Source organism: Myotis yumanensis, unplaced genomic scaffold (assembly GCF_028538775.1).
Source record: "Myotis yumanensis isolate MYYU_CA2020_CCGP unplaced genomic scaffold, mMyoYum1.0.hap1 SCAF_7, whole genome shotgun sequence".
In the NCBI taxonomy this organism is placed as follows: domain Eukaryota; kingdom Metazoa; phylum Chordata; class Mammalia; order Chiroptera; family Vespertilionidae; genus Myotis; species Myotis yumanensis.
In genome coordinates, this window is record NW_027223758.1 from 65902527 (window position 1) to 65918981 (window position 16455).

Here is a 16455-nt window from a genome sequence, read left to right on the forward strand (position 1 = left end):
ATAAAGTCCTCCAATCCTCCCCCAAATCACTTCTTTTAGGAAAATGTGGAAAATACAGAAAACTCTAACAAAATAAAAATTGCCCATCACAAATTCACAATCTAGAAATGACCACTATTTTGATTTCTAGTATTTTATCCATGATTATATTTTTAGTGTGGTTGAGATCACAGCTTTATATTCTGTAGTTTTCTATGTACCATTATAATCTAAACAACTTTCTGTGTCATTAGATTATTTTGGTAAATATGATTTGCCAAAATCAACTTCCCAACCTCCACCCCAGCCCTAGGCAACCATTAATCTACTTTCTGTCTGAATAGATTTGTCTATGCTGTATATCTCACTGGCTTCTTTCACTGAGCATGTGGCTTCAGGTTCATCCATGTTGTGTCATGTACCAGTACTCCATTCCTTCTTATGGCCAAATAATATTTGATTGTAGGTATACAGCACTTTTTATTTATCCATTCATCAGTTGATCGATATTTGGATTGTTTCCATGTTTTTCACCATTATGAATAATGCTGCTATGAACATTCATGTACAGTCTTTTCTGTGGGCATATGTTTTCAATTGTCTTATTTTATACCCAAGAGTGGAAATGCTGGGTCATATGGCAACTGTGTTTAACCTTTGAAAAACTATCCGACTGTTTTCCAAAGTGGCTGCACCATTTTAAATTCCCTCCAGCAGTGCATGAGAGTTCCCATTTTTTCACGTCCTCATTTGTTATTCTCTATCTTTTTTTTATTATAACCAACCTAAGGGGTGTGAAGTGGTATCTCATTGTGGTTTTGATTTGCATTTCCCTTAAACAGTCAGTATTGAGCATCTTTTCATGTACTCATTGGCCATTTATATATTCTCTTTGGAAAAATGCTATTCAAGTCTTTTGCCCATTTTCGATGGGCTGTCTTTTTATTGCTGAGTTGTAAGTGTTCCTTATATATTCTAGATACTATTCCCTTATCATGTAGATGATCTGCACATATTCTGTGAATTGTCTTTCACTTTCTTCATCATTATGTACTTTGAAGCACAAGTTTTTAATTCTGATGAAGTCCAATTTATCAATTTGTTTTTTACTTGTGAAATTGGTGCCATATCTAAGAAAGCACTGCCAAATGCAAAGTCATGAGGATTTACTCCTATGTTTTCTTCTAAGTTTTCTACTTTTATCTCTTACATTTAGGTATTATAGTTTTACTTTTGTATATGGTGTGAGAAAGAAATCCAATTTACTTTCTTGCATGTAGATAACCAATTGTCCCAGCACCATTTGTTGAAAATACTCTTATTTTTCTATTGAATTATCTTGGCATTCTTGTCAAAATCAACTGATCATAGATATATGGGGTTTTCTAGACTCTCGATTCTTTTCCACTCTTATGACAATAGCACACTGTCTTGATTATTGTTGTTTTTTAGTAAGTTTTGAAATCAGAAAATGTGAGTCCTCCAACTTTGTTCTTCTTTTTTTAAGATTGTTTTGGCTTTTCTGGGTCCCTTGAGTTTCCACATGAATTTTAGGCACAGCTTGTCAATTTCTAGAAAGAATCCATTTGGAATGCTGACAGGGATTGCATTAAATCTGTAGATCAATTTAGGGTGTATTGCCCTCTTAACAATATTAAGTCTTCTAATCCATGAACATGGAATGTCTTTCTACTCATCTAGATTTTCTTTAATTTCTCTTAGCAATGCCTTGCTCTTTTCAGAGTATTAGTTCTGCATTTTTTTTGTTAAAATTATATTCCTAAGTATTTTTATTCTCTTTGATGCTCTTGTAAATGGAATTTTTTTTATTTCATCCTCAGATTATTCACTGCCAGTATATGGACATACGATTAATATCTGTATACCATGGAAGTAGCCAAAGAGGCCAAACTAAGTGATAAGAGCCAACATGCACATGTCATTTACTGTGTGCTAAGCACTGACCATAACCTACACAATCACCCTGGGGAAAAGGTGCTATTAGTCCCCATTCTCCAGATAAGAAAACTGATGCCAAGACTGGTCAAGGAATGTATCCATGCAACACAGACACCAGGGGGGTGAGGGCATGAGTGGGGGGGGGGGGGCATTGGAGGGATAAGGACACATATGTAATACCTTAATCAATAAAGAAAAAAAAGGAATGTATCCACAGCCTCACTCCTCATCCATATGGTCCTGCTCTGGTCCTGGATGTCCATCCCTGGGCCTGGGCTTTTCTCCACAGCACCATTCTGCTTTGCTTCCCAAAGAGAACAGTTTTATCCAAAACATGTCTCCTCAAGATCAACTGAACAGGATAAACAGAGTAAAACTTTAAATGTCTAAAGGCATCCACTTCCTAGCCAGGGCCTAACCCAGGAGGCTGTACACATCCTGGAGGAACTGACCTGCTTTGGCTGAGGGTTAAACAGCCGTTTTCTCCTCGACTTCAAGCTTTCTCTTCCCATTATTTTCTCCCCTGCCCCCTTTTCATTTGGGGACCCCTTGTTTCCTCTGCCGCATTCTTCTCTTGTTTTCCTAGAGGCCTATTGGGCTTTCCTTCCTCTTGCAATTCATCCCCTTCCTCCTACCCCATCTCGTGGTCCTCTCAGTAAGTCTCCTGCTGTCTTTCTGAAGCCCATTCACCCGTCACTCAGCTCCTTGGGTATCACCTGGTCCCCACACACTTCTAACCACTAAAACAGAGCCACCCAAATGAAGATGTGTCAGATGGCTTCTGGCGGGGGGGGGGGGGGGGGGGGGGGGGGGAAGCTGGCACATTAAGACCCCTCCAATCCAGGCCCCAAACTGGACCTTTGTTCAAATCCCTATTGGGAAGGGCCAAGTGGTGGTTTGAACCCATAAGAAGAAGATGTGGGGAGCAATTCCTGAGAGACAGCCTGGAGCAGAAGAAACACATGGTCAGGAGATTGCCCCTGGCCCCACGCCAGGCCCCACCTCATGCTCACCCTCTGAGCCTCAGTCTTCCTGTCTATAAAATAAGTTCGGTGCCGAGCACTGGAGTCGTGGAGCACCCCTATTTTGAGAGGCTCATGGAGTCTGTGATCCAGAAAAGTGCATGTACCCACAAACCCATGTCAAAAGGTCCACAGACTCTAACTCCCTAAAACTCTCCACCAGCAACTTTAGGAAGTCCCTAAAGCTAGGGAGAGTTGGTGAATTCTAATGATACCTTAGTGCTCAAGCCTGAGTGTCTCCTCCAGAAAACAATCTAACTCCGCCAGTAACATGCTCACGTGCCCCTTTCCTCTTGCTGGAGCAGATTCATTTATGCAACACGTTTATTAAGCTCCCACAGAGGGCTGGCCACTGCTCCAGATCAAGCACACAACACGTGCACAGAGAAACAAAACACGGGAGAACGTGCAATTCGGTGGGACAAGTATACTACAATCTCAGTAATCTAAGCCTTTCTCTGGGTTGTTCATCCCCAGCACCTGCTCTCTGGAGGTAGTAATATGAGATGACAAAGGCACACATACCTTACAGGTAGCACAGGTGTAATTTCACCAAGAGAACCAACTAATTCTGCCCCGAGCAACCTTCTAAATACTTCTGCTTTTGAAAACTTGTTCAAGGAAAGGAAGGTCAAATTTCCCTAACCCGAACATTAACAGGATATACATTTTTAAACCCTCTTTCTTTTCATCTGTTCCTCCCTTCTCTTCTTTCTTCCCCCTTCTTTTCTTCCTCCTCCCTCCCTCTCCCCCTTCCTCCTCCTCTCCTCTCTCTCTTCTCCTCTCCTGTCCTGTCTTCTAGAACGTTGATAAAGCTGTGGCCCCATGGAAATCAGTGTTGGAACCTTTCTGAGAACGGGAGGCGTGCCTTAACGTCACTGCACAGGAGGATTTGTCGAGCACCCAGAGAAGAAGCCAACGGTCAGCAGAGCATGGGAGAGAGGCCCGTTCGGGGAAGGCTATGGATGTGAAACTGGGCAGCTGCAAATGGAGTGAAACGCATGCACAGCTTCCTCTGCAGCCCTCCTAGCTGTGCACAGCCCCTGCTGGAGTAGGTCAGGCTTTCAAATACAGAGAGAGCAATTCCTCTCCTAGCGCCGCTCTCTGATCACCATCAGCATCCCCGCACCCACCCCTAACGAACAAGGCTGCATGAAATGAAAAGCACCTCCTACCAACAAGAACCTTGGATGACCCTAAAATACTGGACAAGGGTCGTCTTGTAATCTCAGCTGTAAGAATTCACACCACTAAAGGCCGTTTACTCCATTTCGACAATATCAGTAGTTTGGTTTGCATTCACGGACAAAGTGCATCTGGGATTAAGATCCAAACCTAAAAGGTGCCAATAAATAGACAATGGTGGACAATGGCTGCTATTCAGGAAGCAGCTTATTTTGCTATTTTTTCCTTAGACTCCACTGCAAAACAAAGGCAGATTTGTATTTGCAGAACATTCTTATAGCAACTGGAAGAAATTATCCCTTAACGAAGCTGTTGGAAAAATCAACTGCAAGAATAGCAGCCGGCCTTTCCTATTGCCATCAAAAGATCTTTGCTATTCAAAGAATCTGTTTTAAAAAGCCCAGAAGAGATGCCCTATTTAAAAACAAGGCAGTTCGCTGCGCTACAACAAAGGCGGAAGCATCAGAGGGAGAAATAGCAGCTTCATACAAGAGAAGAAACTTTTGGAAATTCCTAGAATAGGCAAACGAAAATTGAGGCATGACTGGAAGGCGGTAATCTGATCAAAAATATTGTGACTGGTATAAGATGCACAATAAGGTCCATTTTCTTAGAGGTTAGGTGCAAATTTCATGAAATAACACTTAAAGTCCAAGGCACTTGATTTTTGATTCCTCATTGTGGGGAGCCAACGTAAGACATGATTCCTTTCTCCCCTTCATTAAAATGAACTTGTCCTTGTCATTAATATTTTATTGCTGATGTTTGAAATGTAATTCAGTTGCTTGGCCACGTTCCCTCTCCTCCATTTCTCCTACTGGTGTATTCCAGGCCTGCTCCAATGACGTGTCCTACAGCACTGGGTGGCCCCACCTGAACTCACTGTCAGAGAGCAGCCCTGGCATCTTCGGAGCAGAGGATAATCCAAAGGTGTGTGCTGGGAAGGAGAAGCCCATGGCCCACGTGCACCCATCACTCAGGAAGACATGTGAGAGCTTTCCTTCACTCCCTCCACTGCCCATCATCACAATATAATCAACTTTCACCTCCCCTTCCCCTACTACCCTGCAATGCCCCACTGTGCTGTGACTCAGCCCTCTTCACCTGTCCCCTGGATTACTGCAAACACCTCCAAGAAAATGACTGTCCAAGTAACAAGTTCGCACTCCCTCCAACCCCTGAAGGTTCAAGTCCATGTCTCTAGCTTGGTCTGCAGGAACTCGAAGGCCTGGCCCCCTCCCACCTCTCTAGCTTCATTCAGTTTCTTCCAGTGCTGCCATGCTGCTGTGGCTCCTGCTTTTCTGCCCTGGCTCCCTGCTCTGCCATGCCCTTCTCACAGGTGAAATACCGTTCAAGGGCACTGGCTGAAAGGATGAGTAGGAGCTGAAATCTAGCCGACACTCTGCTCACCAAGCCACACACCTGAGGGGCTGTGTCTACCCAGATGGGCTCCCTTTTCTAATTTTCCCAAAAGCTCTTCCTGGTTAAGTGGTGGTCCTATCCCTAGACACTTACCACATCATATGCTAATTGCCCATGTGTTCATCTCCCCTCCCACCCCCTTGTCAAGCAAGTGGTCTTTGACACTCTCGCCCCAGCCTGATGCCCAACACAATGCCCAGAACGTGTAGACTCCCATAAATAAGTGTTCACTGAACTCACTTGGTGAATGGGAGGGAAGAGCAGGGACATTGGCAGAGGTGAACCCTGGGAGCCTGTCTTGTTAAGATGCTCTGGGGAGCCCAAAAGCTATCCTAGCTCCTCCCAATCAGGGGGAAGAGCCAAGGTGCTGGGCTTGGGAGGAATTCAACTGTCCTCACACCCACGGAGACCAAAATGGCTTCCTTTAGAAACAAATATTTATTTAGAGATAAATAAGGGATGTGATTTTGTGGACCCTGGGGATGTAACAACCAAAGGTAAATGATGCAGTCGCACCAAGTCACACAGGAGTCAGCAGGGGCTGCACAGGAGGCACAGACACTCAAGGATGTGAGCAGAACCTGCAGCACATTCGCTGAGAACACTGAGCCAAACCCTAGGCTGGGGGGAAAGAAAGGCGCCACTTCACAGACTTGCCACCTGATTAGAAAGCCGATCAGAGAGGGGAGAATAGGGAAACACCCATCTGATCTACGAGAACAAAATTTCCAGAAGGCAGTGGGGATAGAAACGATGCCCAGCCAGATGGTGAGGCCTCTGCTTCTCCCCGGTCTGGATCCAGTTGGCTGGGAGGGGCCCTTATCTTCCGGAGCCACAGGTGCCACCCCCAAGTGGCTGGCGGCTGATGTGAGGAGGACATTATAAGGGTGGCAGGAAGGGAGAATATTTTTTAGCCTTCAAATATATTCCAGCTTCGGGGAATTGTTCCTCCAGGTAAATGTGTATAGGTGGGAGGAAGTGTCCTATGAGGGCATGGCCCCAAACTCCAGACACAGATTGGGAAGGCTTCGTGGAGAAAGGGCTCAATGTGGCCCAGGAAAAGGCAGGGCAGAGGTAGGGATGTCCGCTGAGCCCCAGTCAGGGGGAATAAGGAATGAGGACAGGAGCAGTGGGAGCAGGGCCCTGGGCTTACTGATTCTAGATCCACCGACAGTGACCACCAGAACCGATGCCACACTACTCTTGATAGCCACATTCGCCACTCCCAGCCCTAACTCCAAATCTGGAAAACCACGCCAGCAGCAGACTATTTTGGGAGCAGGTCAGATTGGTGGAGCTGGGGAGATAAGAAGAGGTATCCATGGTGAGGGTGTGGCTGCAGAGTTACTGGAGGGAAAAGTCAGGTTACTGAAGTTGGAGGCAAGAAAGAAAAAGAAGGTGAAGCCAGGAAAGTCCCGGGCTTCTGTTCTGGAAGATCTCTGAAAATGTAGGGGAGCTTGGAACAAAATGCTAAATAGAACTTTCAAAGATGAGTCACTTGCGATTCTGCAGGCAGGGTGGGAGGGTTCCCCTCCCTAGGGGTTTGCATCAGGACATCTGCAAGCAGAGGGGGCACTGCAAGTTGAAATAGCTCCCTCAGTGCACCAGTTATTCACCCAAACAGAAGCTACAAAAAGGAAAGCTTAACAGCTCCTTGGAGTTGAAAGGCTACCTGGATACAAAGTGCACATGGCAGGAGAGAGGCATGAGCCTTAAAGATAGGTGAAGAGCACCAAAGCATTTATTCAACATGCATTTCCGTCATGCCAGGCCTTCATGATGAACAGAGGAATGTGATCTGGGCCACGCCTGGAACTGGCCGTGCCAGGGGTTGCAGCTGTATAATCATAATTATAGCGTGCTCTCCAGCCTTCCTGGTCAGACAGAATCAAAGTAGTGTTGTTTCAGACTACCCCCAGCATCCCACCAACAATGTTATGCAGTCATTCAACATTTGGTGCAGAAACACCTTCACTGTCCTGAAAATGACTAAGTAACAGTCAGATGTTAATTGAAAGTTGTCCCTTAAATGGACTGAGGGACACTGGGTAGACTGAATTTAAAGGCGCTAAATATCACCCAAAACCACAAGAGCCCACAAAGCAATGCACCCCCACCTGAGCCAGTCTCCACTACTCTGCCGACACCACCAGTGAAACTGTTGAAGAACCAGCATTTCAAAATCCAAAGTACTGAAGAATTCTCTACAGGGCAGCCAGTCCCCCAGGGCATCGTAAAATTTCTTTGTTTCAGATTGAATACATATCTTTAGTCTATTTCCCACTTTTCATATATTATGAGCCAATGAGTAAGGAGAATGAATTATTCTATTACTCTTTACTAACAAAGATGTAAGAATTTATAAAGAAGGCGCTACTTATGAAACAATTTTAAGAAGAACAGTTGACTGCTGCCTTGGTCATTTGGGCCTTTGTTACTCATCTGTAAAATAGGAATAATAATGATAATATTTGTCTCACATGTTGACGCAAAGATAAAATAAGATATGTCTGTACTGAGTCTAGTCCAGACCTCAGAACATACTTGATACCCAATTAATATGAGATAATTCTGCTATTAAGTCTAACATTTGTTATTACCATAAATAAATACTACTAGTTGAGCATAAATTTGCCTTGGTATTGCCAGATGTAGGTGTAAAATCTCTGGTTCCTCATTAAATCCTAGCCTGCTCTACTTAGAACAGCTTTGTTCTTGGACACACATTGTAATGACTATCCTTAGGAAAACTTGCTTCTTTCTCAGGACCTGGTATGAGGACATAATTTGTTTCCAAAAGCAAGCTAAGCCAGTTTCCCAGCTATGGCTTTTACCTGTGACCCAGTGTTGCTCTGAGCCAACTTCGGGGCTGGCCTTGGTGCCCAGTAAGTCCCCTGAGGGCAGAATGTTCGGTCAGGTGCCCTGGGCAGGCGCAGGGAGCGGGGTTGACCAGAAAGCCAACCCAAACTTGTGCCAGTTAAGGAAGGCAGGCTCACACCCTTCTCTGTAAGATAGCCCGTGGAGTCTTCTGAGGTCCCAAGGGCCGCTGTGAGAAAGATTTTTTTTAAAGGAGCAAAGTGAACAAGTGGAGAGACGGCGGTGTTTGCCTGCTCATCCCTGTGCATGGTAGAGTAGGGAGGTCCCTGAGCTGAACTGGGGGGAAAGGCCTGAAGGAGGGTCCCTGGAGGAGACAGGCTGCAGCCAGTGGTGGCCTATGATCCTCTCCCTGGCCCTAAAAGCAGCAGGCAGCAACGTTGAAATGCAACAGCAGAGATGTCCCAGGCCATGCAAGAGGGCAACCTACCCAGCAGCTGCTCTCAGTGATTAAGATACGGAGATGCTTTATACCAGTTTTCATAACCCTCTGACCCGAGGCCCCCACTGCCTCCCCACCACTCTAGCTGCCATGATCCCTCCTCCAGTGCTGCCTCGCCTTCCCCACGATGCAGCAAGCACAGGGTTAACATGTGTCATCGAAGGGGGTCTGAGCTGGTTGTGAATGTTGTAAAGATCCCTGACAGAGGGGGACCCCCAACCCCAAATGGGAGTTTATTGATCTGCACCACCTCCAGCAGGTAGAGGCAGAGCCCCTAGGGGAGTGGGCTACAGGTGGGCTTTGGAGCTGAGGTCAGGCCACCTGGGTTAAAGATGCTGCCTTTGTGGCCTTGGCGTTCACCTGACCTCCCAGCCACTATTCTCTTCCAAAACCCAGGGCCCGCTTGCCTCAACCATCCACCCTATCCTTTATTTCCATCCACATCCGCTAAGATGCAAACACTGACTTCCAAGTGACAGCTCTGATTAAACTCCTGGGTTGCCGTCTCTGACCAGAGCAAAGGCGAAACAGCAGAGAGCTCCCCACAATGCAGCACCAGCCTGGGGACTGTGAAATACTGAAGCCAGCCTTTCCCGACCCGCTCACCCACACCCTGCCCCCATTTGAGGACTGAGACCTGCTCACCCACACCCTGCCCCCATTTGAGGACTGTAGGCCCTCTTTCTTTCACTGACCTCAAACTAGGACAACCTCCCACTTCAACAGAGAAAGCCCCCAAAGTCTGAGATTCGGACATGAAAAACTTCTACTTTCACTTATTTGTCCTCTTTTTGTATATTGAAAAATAACTCGCCATCTACCATTAAGTTGTTAGAAATTCAACCAAGAATATGTAATTCTACAGTCAGTTAAGTCAGAGTGGAGAGTAAGTCAGAATGGAGCACAAAGATAATGCTTGACAACCCTCCCTCCATCTGACAGGTATGCGTGTACTGACACACACGCATTCTCTCCTCTGGAGGGAATCTTTAAGAAAGACCTTGCCAGAGCTGTTAGGAACTATTAACAGCCTACTACGATAGCTACTTTGTACAGTTGCTTTGAAGCTATGAGGTTAAGCTAGATCTTTAAAAAGTCCTTCTCTCGAGTTTTTTAATGTCAGCTACCTGTTACAGATACACCTGTTAAAGATATCGGAGACATTGTATAGCTGTGCTAGGGTTAGGTGATTACTGAAACCCAAAGGGAGACATAATCACACCACACCATGTCTCCTAGGAGACAAGAGGCCTAGGAGGAAGCAGGTAAAATGTCCATGGATCAGAAACTATTCACTCATCACTAGGCCAATTGGTGCCCACAGATAATTTCTTTCCCTGCACAACACAAACAAGCAGGGTTGTCCCTGTTTCATACAAGAGAAGAGCAGCAGGAGACCAGCTGTCATATTATGTACAGTCGCAAGTCCTGTTTCTCATAGCAAGACAGTCCTGGGTGGGAAAATATAAAAGCAACTGAGCTGGCAAGAAATCAGAGGAAATACCCTGAACCCTTCCTTCCAAGTAAAGATCTGACACCTTCTAAGGCTCATAACCAAACAGGAAAAGAGAACAAAGGTTACTAAATATAAACACAATTTTGATTTTCTTATCTGATGAGGTGGTTTTCTGTAAGTGTTGGGCTTGATGTTACAGACATGCCTGTACCACAGGAAAGCAACTCCAGTACAAAAACGAAAGCCATGTGGAATTTTTGAAAACTGCCATACGGTAGACTCCCTAGCCTCGTTGTCATGATGAAAATAAGGTATAAATCTCAACCTTGCTAGCACGGCTGAGCCTAATGTTCAAGGGGGCAGGTGAAGCAGATGAGGGAGCGAGTGGCCCCACAGGTGACACCACATGAAGCGAGAGGAGAGAGGCAGGTATGAAGGTATCTGGGCAGCAGGGGAAGACTTACTTGGGAGACCCGGAGGGTTTCCAGTACCTGCAGAAGAGGTACTGTCCATCAGCGTTGACCAAATGCGGGAGGTCCTGGTACGGAACGTTTTGCGGGGTCCGCCTGGGAGAACTTTCCTCCGGCATTCTGAAAGGATCTCCAAGTCCTTGGAAGAAAGGACACATTCCAAAGTCAGAAACATGGCAAAAGCAGAGAACTAGGGGAGAAAAGCCTTGTCCGTAAAATTTCTTTTTAAAAAGCAGTTTTTAAAAACTCCATTTCAAAGATTTTTTTAAAAAAATACATACATCTCTTGCAATCTCTCCAACACTGAAAAGCCCCATTTGTTCTTAAGAAAAGCTGACTTATTTTTTAAGTGCCTCATTACAGCTCCCTCCCCCCCCCACCCCCTCCCTTCCCATCTGTGTTTATTCTAAATCATTTCAGGAAACTTCGTCTTAAAGACTATTTTAGCTATAATCAAGTGGAAATTATAGTTAGCTCTGTGGGAATAAAGACCCAGCTGCAGGAAGACCCAGCCCATTTCAAATTTCCCAGGAAGTTTCAGGGGGTGGGTGGGGGGGGGGGGGGGGCACAGTAAGGAGGTGATGGCGCTCCCTTTAATTCCTCCTGCCTGAAATTCCAAAGATGCCGGCTGGACGAACCTGTTTCCATCATGTCCTGGTTTGGGCATTCCACCGCCACCACAGCCTGGAGAATTAGAGCCGGGCAGAGGAGGGCCGGGCAGACAAGGGCTGTTCCCTCATCGCCGAGGTCAGAGCGCGGCATCCAGCAGCTGGGGCCCCGTCCGCTCCCCCGCGCCCTGCCCCTAGATCCTGCCTTTCGCCTTTCGGGGTGCTGAGCCCGGCAGCCTGCTTCCAGCTCTCACTGACAAGTTCTCCAAGGCTCCCCTCCCTTCCCAGGGCGGGGAGCAGGAGCCGGCGATCCTCCACTACTAGTTCGTGTCATCACTTTTCCTAAAGAAAGCGCCGAATGGGGCTCGGGGAAGGGAGGGGCTGGGAGCCCAGCACCCACTGCCCGAGAAGCTGGGGGACGCTCTGCGCACACCGAGGCGGCTCGCACACGCACGAATGCGGGTCCCCGAGGAAAGTCACCCCGCGGCTCCTGGCAAACTTTGCTTCCTGCCGGCCTCCGACAGCCCAGGGAACGGAGCCCGGCAGCTGTCACGGGAAATGCCACGGGGAAAGCTGGCCACTGCGCCCGCGTCTCGGCGCGGTCGGCGGAGCTGGGAAGATGGAGTTGCTGCGGACAAGTTGGTTCGGGGGCTGGTGCGAGGCGGGGAGGGCGCGCGCCCGCACACACTGACACGCGCGCGCACAGTGGTGCACACACACGCGCGCACAGGAGGGTGCGGGAGCCCACGCCCAGCGGGCCAGGGACCCCGAAGCTGTTCCCCACCCTGGTGACGGCACCGGCAGGCTGGGCGGGGACCAGGAGGCAGTTACCGGGGCTCGAGCGCCGCCGTCGCGTTCCCGAGCGCTGCGGGTCCTAGTCTGCCGCGGGCCAGGGTCGGGCGAGCTGGGTGGCTCGGCTCCGGGCGACGGGGTGCGGCGAGTGAGCCGCCACTTTATCCCTGGGCCGCTCGCGGTGGGGGCGGCCCGCGGTGGGTGGGGACGAGGGAGATGACGGGAGGCGCGCGGGGAGGCGGCGCCCGGGGCCCACGTGTGCCTGGCCTGCCTGCCGGGAGGAGCGGGGGGCGCATTCGTGGACTCGGCCACGCGCTCCTCGCGCCTGCCTCGTGGGCTTCGGCGCCCCAGGGTAGCCGCGGGGGGGACTGTCACGGGGCCCTGAGCAGAACTAGACTCTCCAGAGGTGAGACTCTGGAGGACACGCCACACCCATGCGGCATACACACCAGGCGGACCCACAGGCCCGCACACATAGCGACACACGTACACCACACACACAGATAACACACGTGCAGGTGCACACCGACCCACACACAGAGACCACAAGTATAGGCACAGACAACACACTGGAACACAGATACACACACTAACGTGCACTGGGACACATATCAAATGCACACAGATGCACCACACGCATGCATGCACACAGACCTCCCCACAGATAAACAAACGTATACACTATACACATACAGACACAGAACTCACCACACACACACACAACATATACACACTCAATCCCCAAGGGAAGACATATGACCTCCGCAGAGACGCACAAACCCACATAGATACACATAGAGGGGAACATGGACCCAGAGAGACAGATAGAAACAACCCACACAGATACACAGAGACACACATAGGCATACACACATGTCATCCACATAAGGGCAGACACACTCATGTCACACACACACAGTCACACACAGACACACAAATAAAAAGTGGGGGGGGGGGGGTTGGCGGTGCACAAATCCCCAGGAAGTAGGACAAAGATAGACTAGTGCAGGCCTTCCCCCTCCACCCCCATCCACAGCAACTCTCCCCTGCCCCAGGAGTCAGGCCCCCCCAAAAAATCTCCGGTGCATCTACACAGGCCAGGGGAAGGTCTGAAAGCTGAGAGGGTACACAAAGGAGCACTGGACTTAGGTTGATCTTTTCACCTGAAACTCAGGAGTGACACTACCTATGTCCCCAAGAAGTGTCACACGTCCCTTGCTCACACTGACCTCAGCAGGCTTTGTATCCTTCCTTCTTTCACAAAAACACTTTACACCATAGCAGTGTTGAAAAGAACTGCTGTCCTTCCGAAACTGCTGTCTCAATATCACACTGTGTGGGGAGGCCCAGGCTTAGAGCCTGCGATCTCACTTAAGAAATGAAGCAATAGCTTTTGAAAAGCAGCCTAGAACATTTCAGGCATTATTTCTTCAAGTACTTTCTTAGCGCCACCATCTTTTTCCTTCTCCCTTTGCACTCTAACGATATGAATATTGGTTCTTTCATTATAGTCCCGTAGGTCCCTGAGGCTTTGTTCAAATTTTTCTCAGTATATTTTCTCTCTGTTGTCTCAATTGTGTAATTTCTACTGTCCTACCTTCCAGTTTACTGATTCTTTCCTCTGTCCCCATCATTCTGCCTTTGAACCCATCCACTGAGCTTTCAATTCAGTTGTATTTTTCAGTTCTAAAGTTTCCATTTGGGTCATCTTTAGCTTTTCTATTCCTTGCCTGAGACTTCCTATTTTTCCTTAGTTTCCAACATGTTCATAATTGCTCATTGAAGCGTTTTTATCATGGCTACTTTAAAATCTCTGTTCTTTCTGTTGGCATCTATTCATTTTTTAAATTCAATTTTAGATCTCCCTGGTTCTTGGTAAGAGGTGTGATTTTCTGTTGAAATCTGGACATTTTTGTGTTGTGAGACTCCGGATCTTGTTTAAACCTTCTGCTTTAGCTGGCCTCTGCTGCTCCAGGCCTGGAGTTGGGGGACAGAATGGAAGGGCTGCCTCATTGCTTCCAGGTGGAGGTAGAAGCCTAGGTCTCCCATTCAACCTATGTGGGTGTGGGCCATATGATGCTGACTAGTGTAGAAAGGGTAATATCTGAAAGCTTTCTGTCTTATTCAGCTTTCCCTCTCCTCGTTCTTTGGTTGGAAAGAGTGGGCTTTTGTTGGGCATTGTCTGTTCTGCCCCCATGGCATTTCTGGGTTGCTGGATTCTTCAGCTTCAAGTCTGGAATATATGAGGCAAAACAAAACCCAGGGAACTCACCACCACATCATTTCTTGGATCCAAAGGTCTCAGACTGGTCTGCCTTCCCTCTCTCTAACTTTCAGAGTCTCCTTACGTTTGTTTTATATATAATGTCCAGGGCTTTTAGCTGTACTTAGCAAGAATAGTAAGGACAAGCACATCCCCTCTGCCCTTGCAGATGCAGAAGTTTGGCTATGTATTCCAGTGGTCCCTGCCGGCCTGGGTATCCGTACTGACCTCGGTCCTAGTTCCTCTAGTCAGGATTAATCTAGGTATGGTGATCTGCAATGAAAGTGCTGGCGGGCAGGATCCGTCCCTACCACCCAGGATGAAAAGACAAGATGGCAATTCAAGCAAAAGTGGCATCTTTCAGCCCTCCACAAGTGTTCTTGTGAGGCCTTCCAGAGATGCTCTGAGGTTTGAGAATAGATCATGCTCAGGTACTGGTGAGTAAGGTAACCATGAGTTTCTATCAACAATTTTAGCGTTGTTGTGGGAAAGAAGGAGAGCTTGGAAATGGAGATGGTATTTAAAGTGAACGACAGAGAAGAAGCAAGGTTTTGCACATCAAACTCGGGGGGAAAGAAAATTGAGCCAAAATACCTAAGACTCAAAAATATGCTCCACCAACTAGCTATATAACTTTCCAGAGAGTCACTGTACCTGGCTGACCTGCCTCCTTTCCTGACACAGGGGAATATAAACACACACACCCCTCCCCGCCCCCCGGACCTTGGCCAAGATCAGTTGAGAACATGTCTATGGGGCACCCAGCACACCCCTGGGGACAGTCAGCTCGCACTAAGGGTGGCAGCTTGGTGGCCATGATGTCAAATCTGACCCAAGAAAAAGTACTTTTTGTCTGATAAAATTTTAATATGAAATTTAAAAATTGGAGATTTTGCATGCACATCCAGATTCCTGGCTTTTTTTTGAACTGCAGAGGGATATGGTCATTCGGTGCCATGGTATGGACCGTGTTGAGCTTGAGGTGCCTATGGAGGAGGATGAGTTCGTGGGTCTAGAACCAAAGAGAGAGGTCAGGCTGGAGACAGAGGAGTTGGCCCAGAAATGGTTCTTTCACCCGTGGGAGAGGATACCCTCACCCTAGGAGAGTGGGCAGGTAGAGGTGTGGCTTGGCCACCTGTGTATTGCATCTGGCCAGCAAAAGGTTTAGCTTGGCCTACAAACGCTTTCAAAATATTTGAATTAGTAGCCAACATTTAAAAATCAGGACATCTCACGTAACAGTGCTGTTTCTGAATTTCCTCTGAACGGACATTGGCAATGAGGGGCCACCTTTGTGCCTGGCGTCGGTCTGCGTTGTGGCTGGGTGGAGGCTGCCCCCTTCAGGAGGTATCTGCAACTGCTCATCTGCCCACCCCTCTGCTGAGCTCACTCCAGAAAAGCTAATCTTTGTGTTTTCTGGTCTGTTTTACTGGGTTGGAACATGAAGGAAGGAGAGTAGGTTTTAACGGTGGTGGACAGGGTGTAATTCTAGACTTTTTGAGGTCTCTGGGACATCCAACTAGAGACATGGCAGGCCGTAGCATGTGCAATGTGAGACTAAGGATGGAGATGAATGTTGGGAAGTAATTGGTGATTGATGTCATGAGAATGAATTAGATTGCCCAGGACATGTGAACTGGAGGGAGAAATGGCCTATGAGAGAACTTTGTGAGGACAATGAGAAGCAGGAAAAGGAGGGAGGTGAGTTTTCAAAGGTGATAGAGACAGGAGGAGATGTGGAAGGTGTGATTTCACGAATCCAAAGGCACAGCATGTTGTAAGACAAAGGATTAACAAAGTCTAATGCTGTCCAGAAGCCAAACCACAGGACTAAGATGTGTCCAATAGATTTAATAAGAAGGAGGCCATTTGTGACCTTGGGGAGAACCCAGTTCATGGATTAATCAGGGCAGATGACAACCTGCTCTGAGTTATCAAGTGAATGGAAAATGAGTGGCAACAGCAAATGTAGAGACCCCTTCA

General features: G+C 47.7%; 1 protein-coding gene across 4 annotated transcripts in view; it reads right to left on the minus strand.

The window, feature by feature from the left end:
- Positions 1-12390, minus strand: part of MGLL (monoglyceride lipase) — a 104122-nt gene extending 91732 nt beyond the window's left edge. Inside the window, exons 1-2 of one of the 4 annotated variants that reach the window (XM_070420750.1) lie at positions 12249-12390; positions 10804-10948 (exon numbers count right to left, since the gene is read on the minus strand). In XM_070420750.1, the coding sequence (XP_070276851.1) occupies positions 10804-10928 (125 nt within the window). In that variant the 5' untranslated portion in view covers positions 10929-10948; positions 12249-12390. Of the gene's footprint in view, positions 1-10803; positions 10949-11090; positions 11167-11447; positions 12062-12248 lie in introns of those variants that run through there. The other 3 variants (XM_070420749.1, XM_070420748.1, XM_070420751.1) reach the window with 3 other exon arrangements.
- Positions 12391-16455: the final 4065 nt, after the last annotated feature.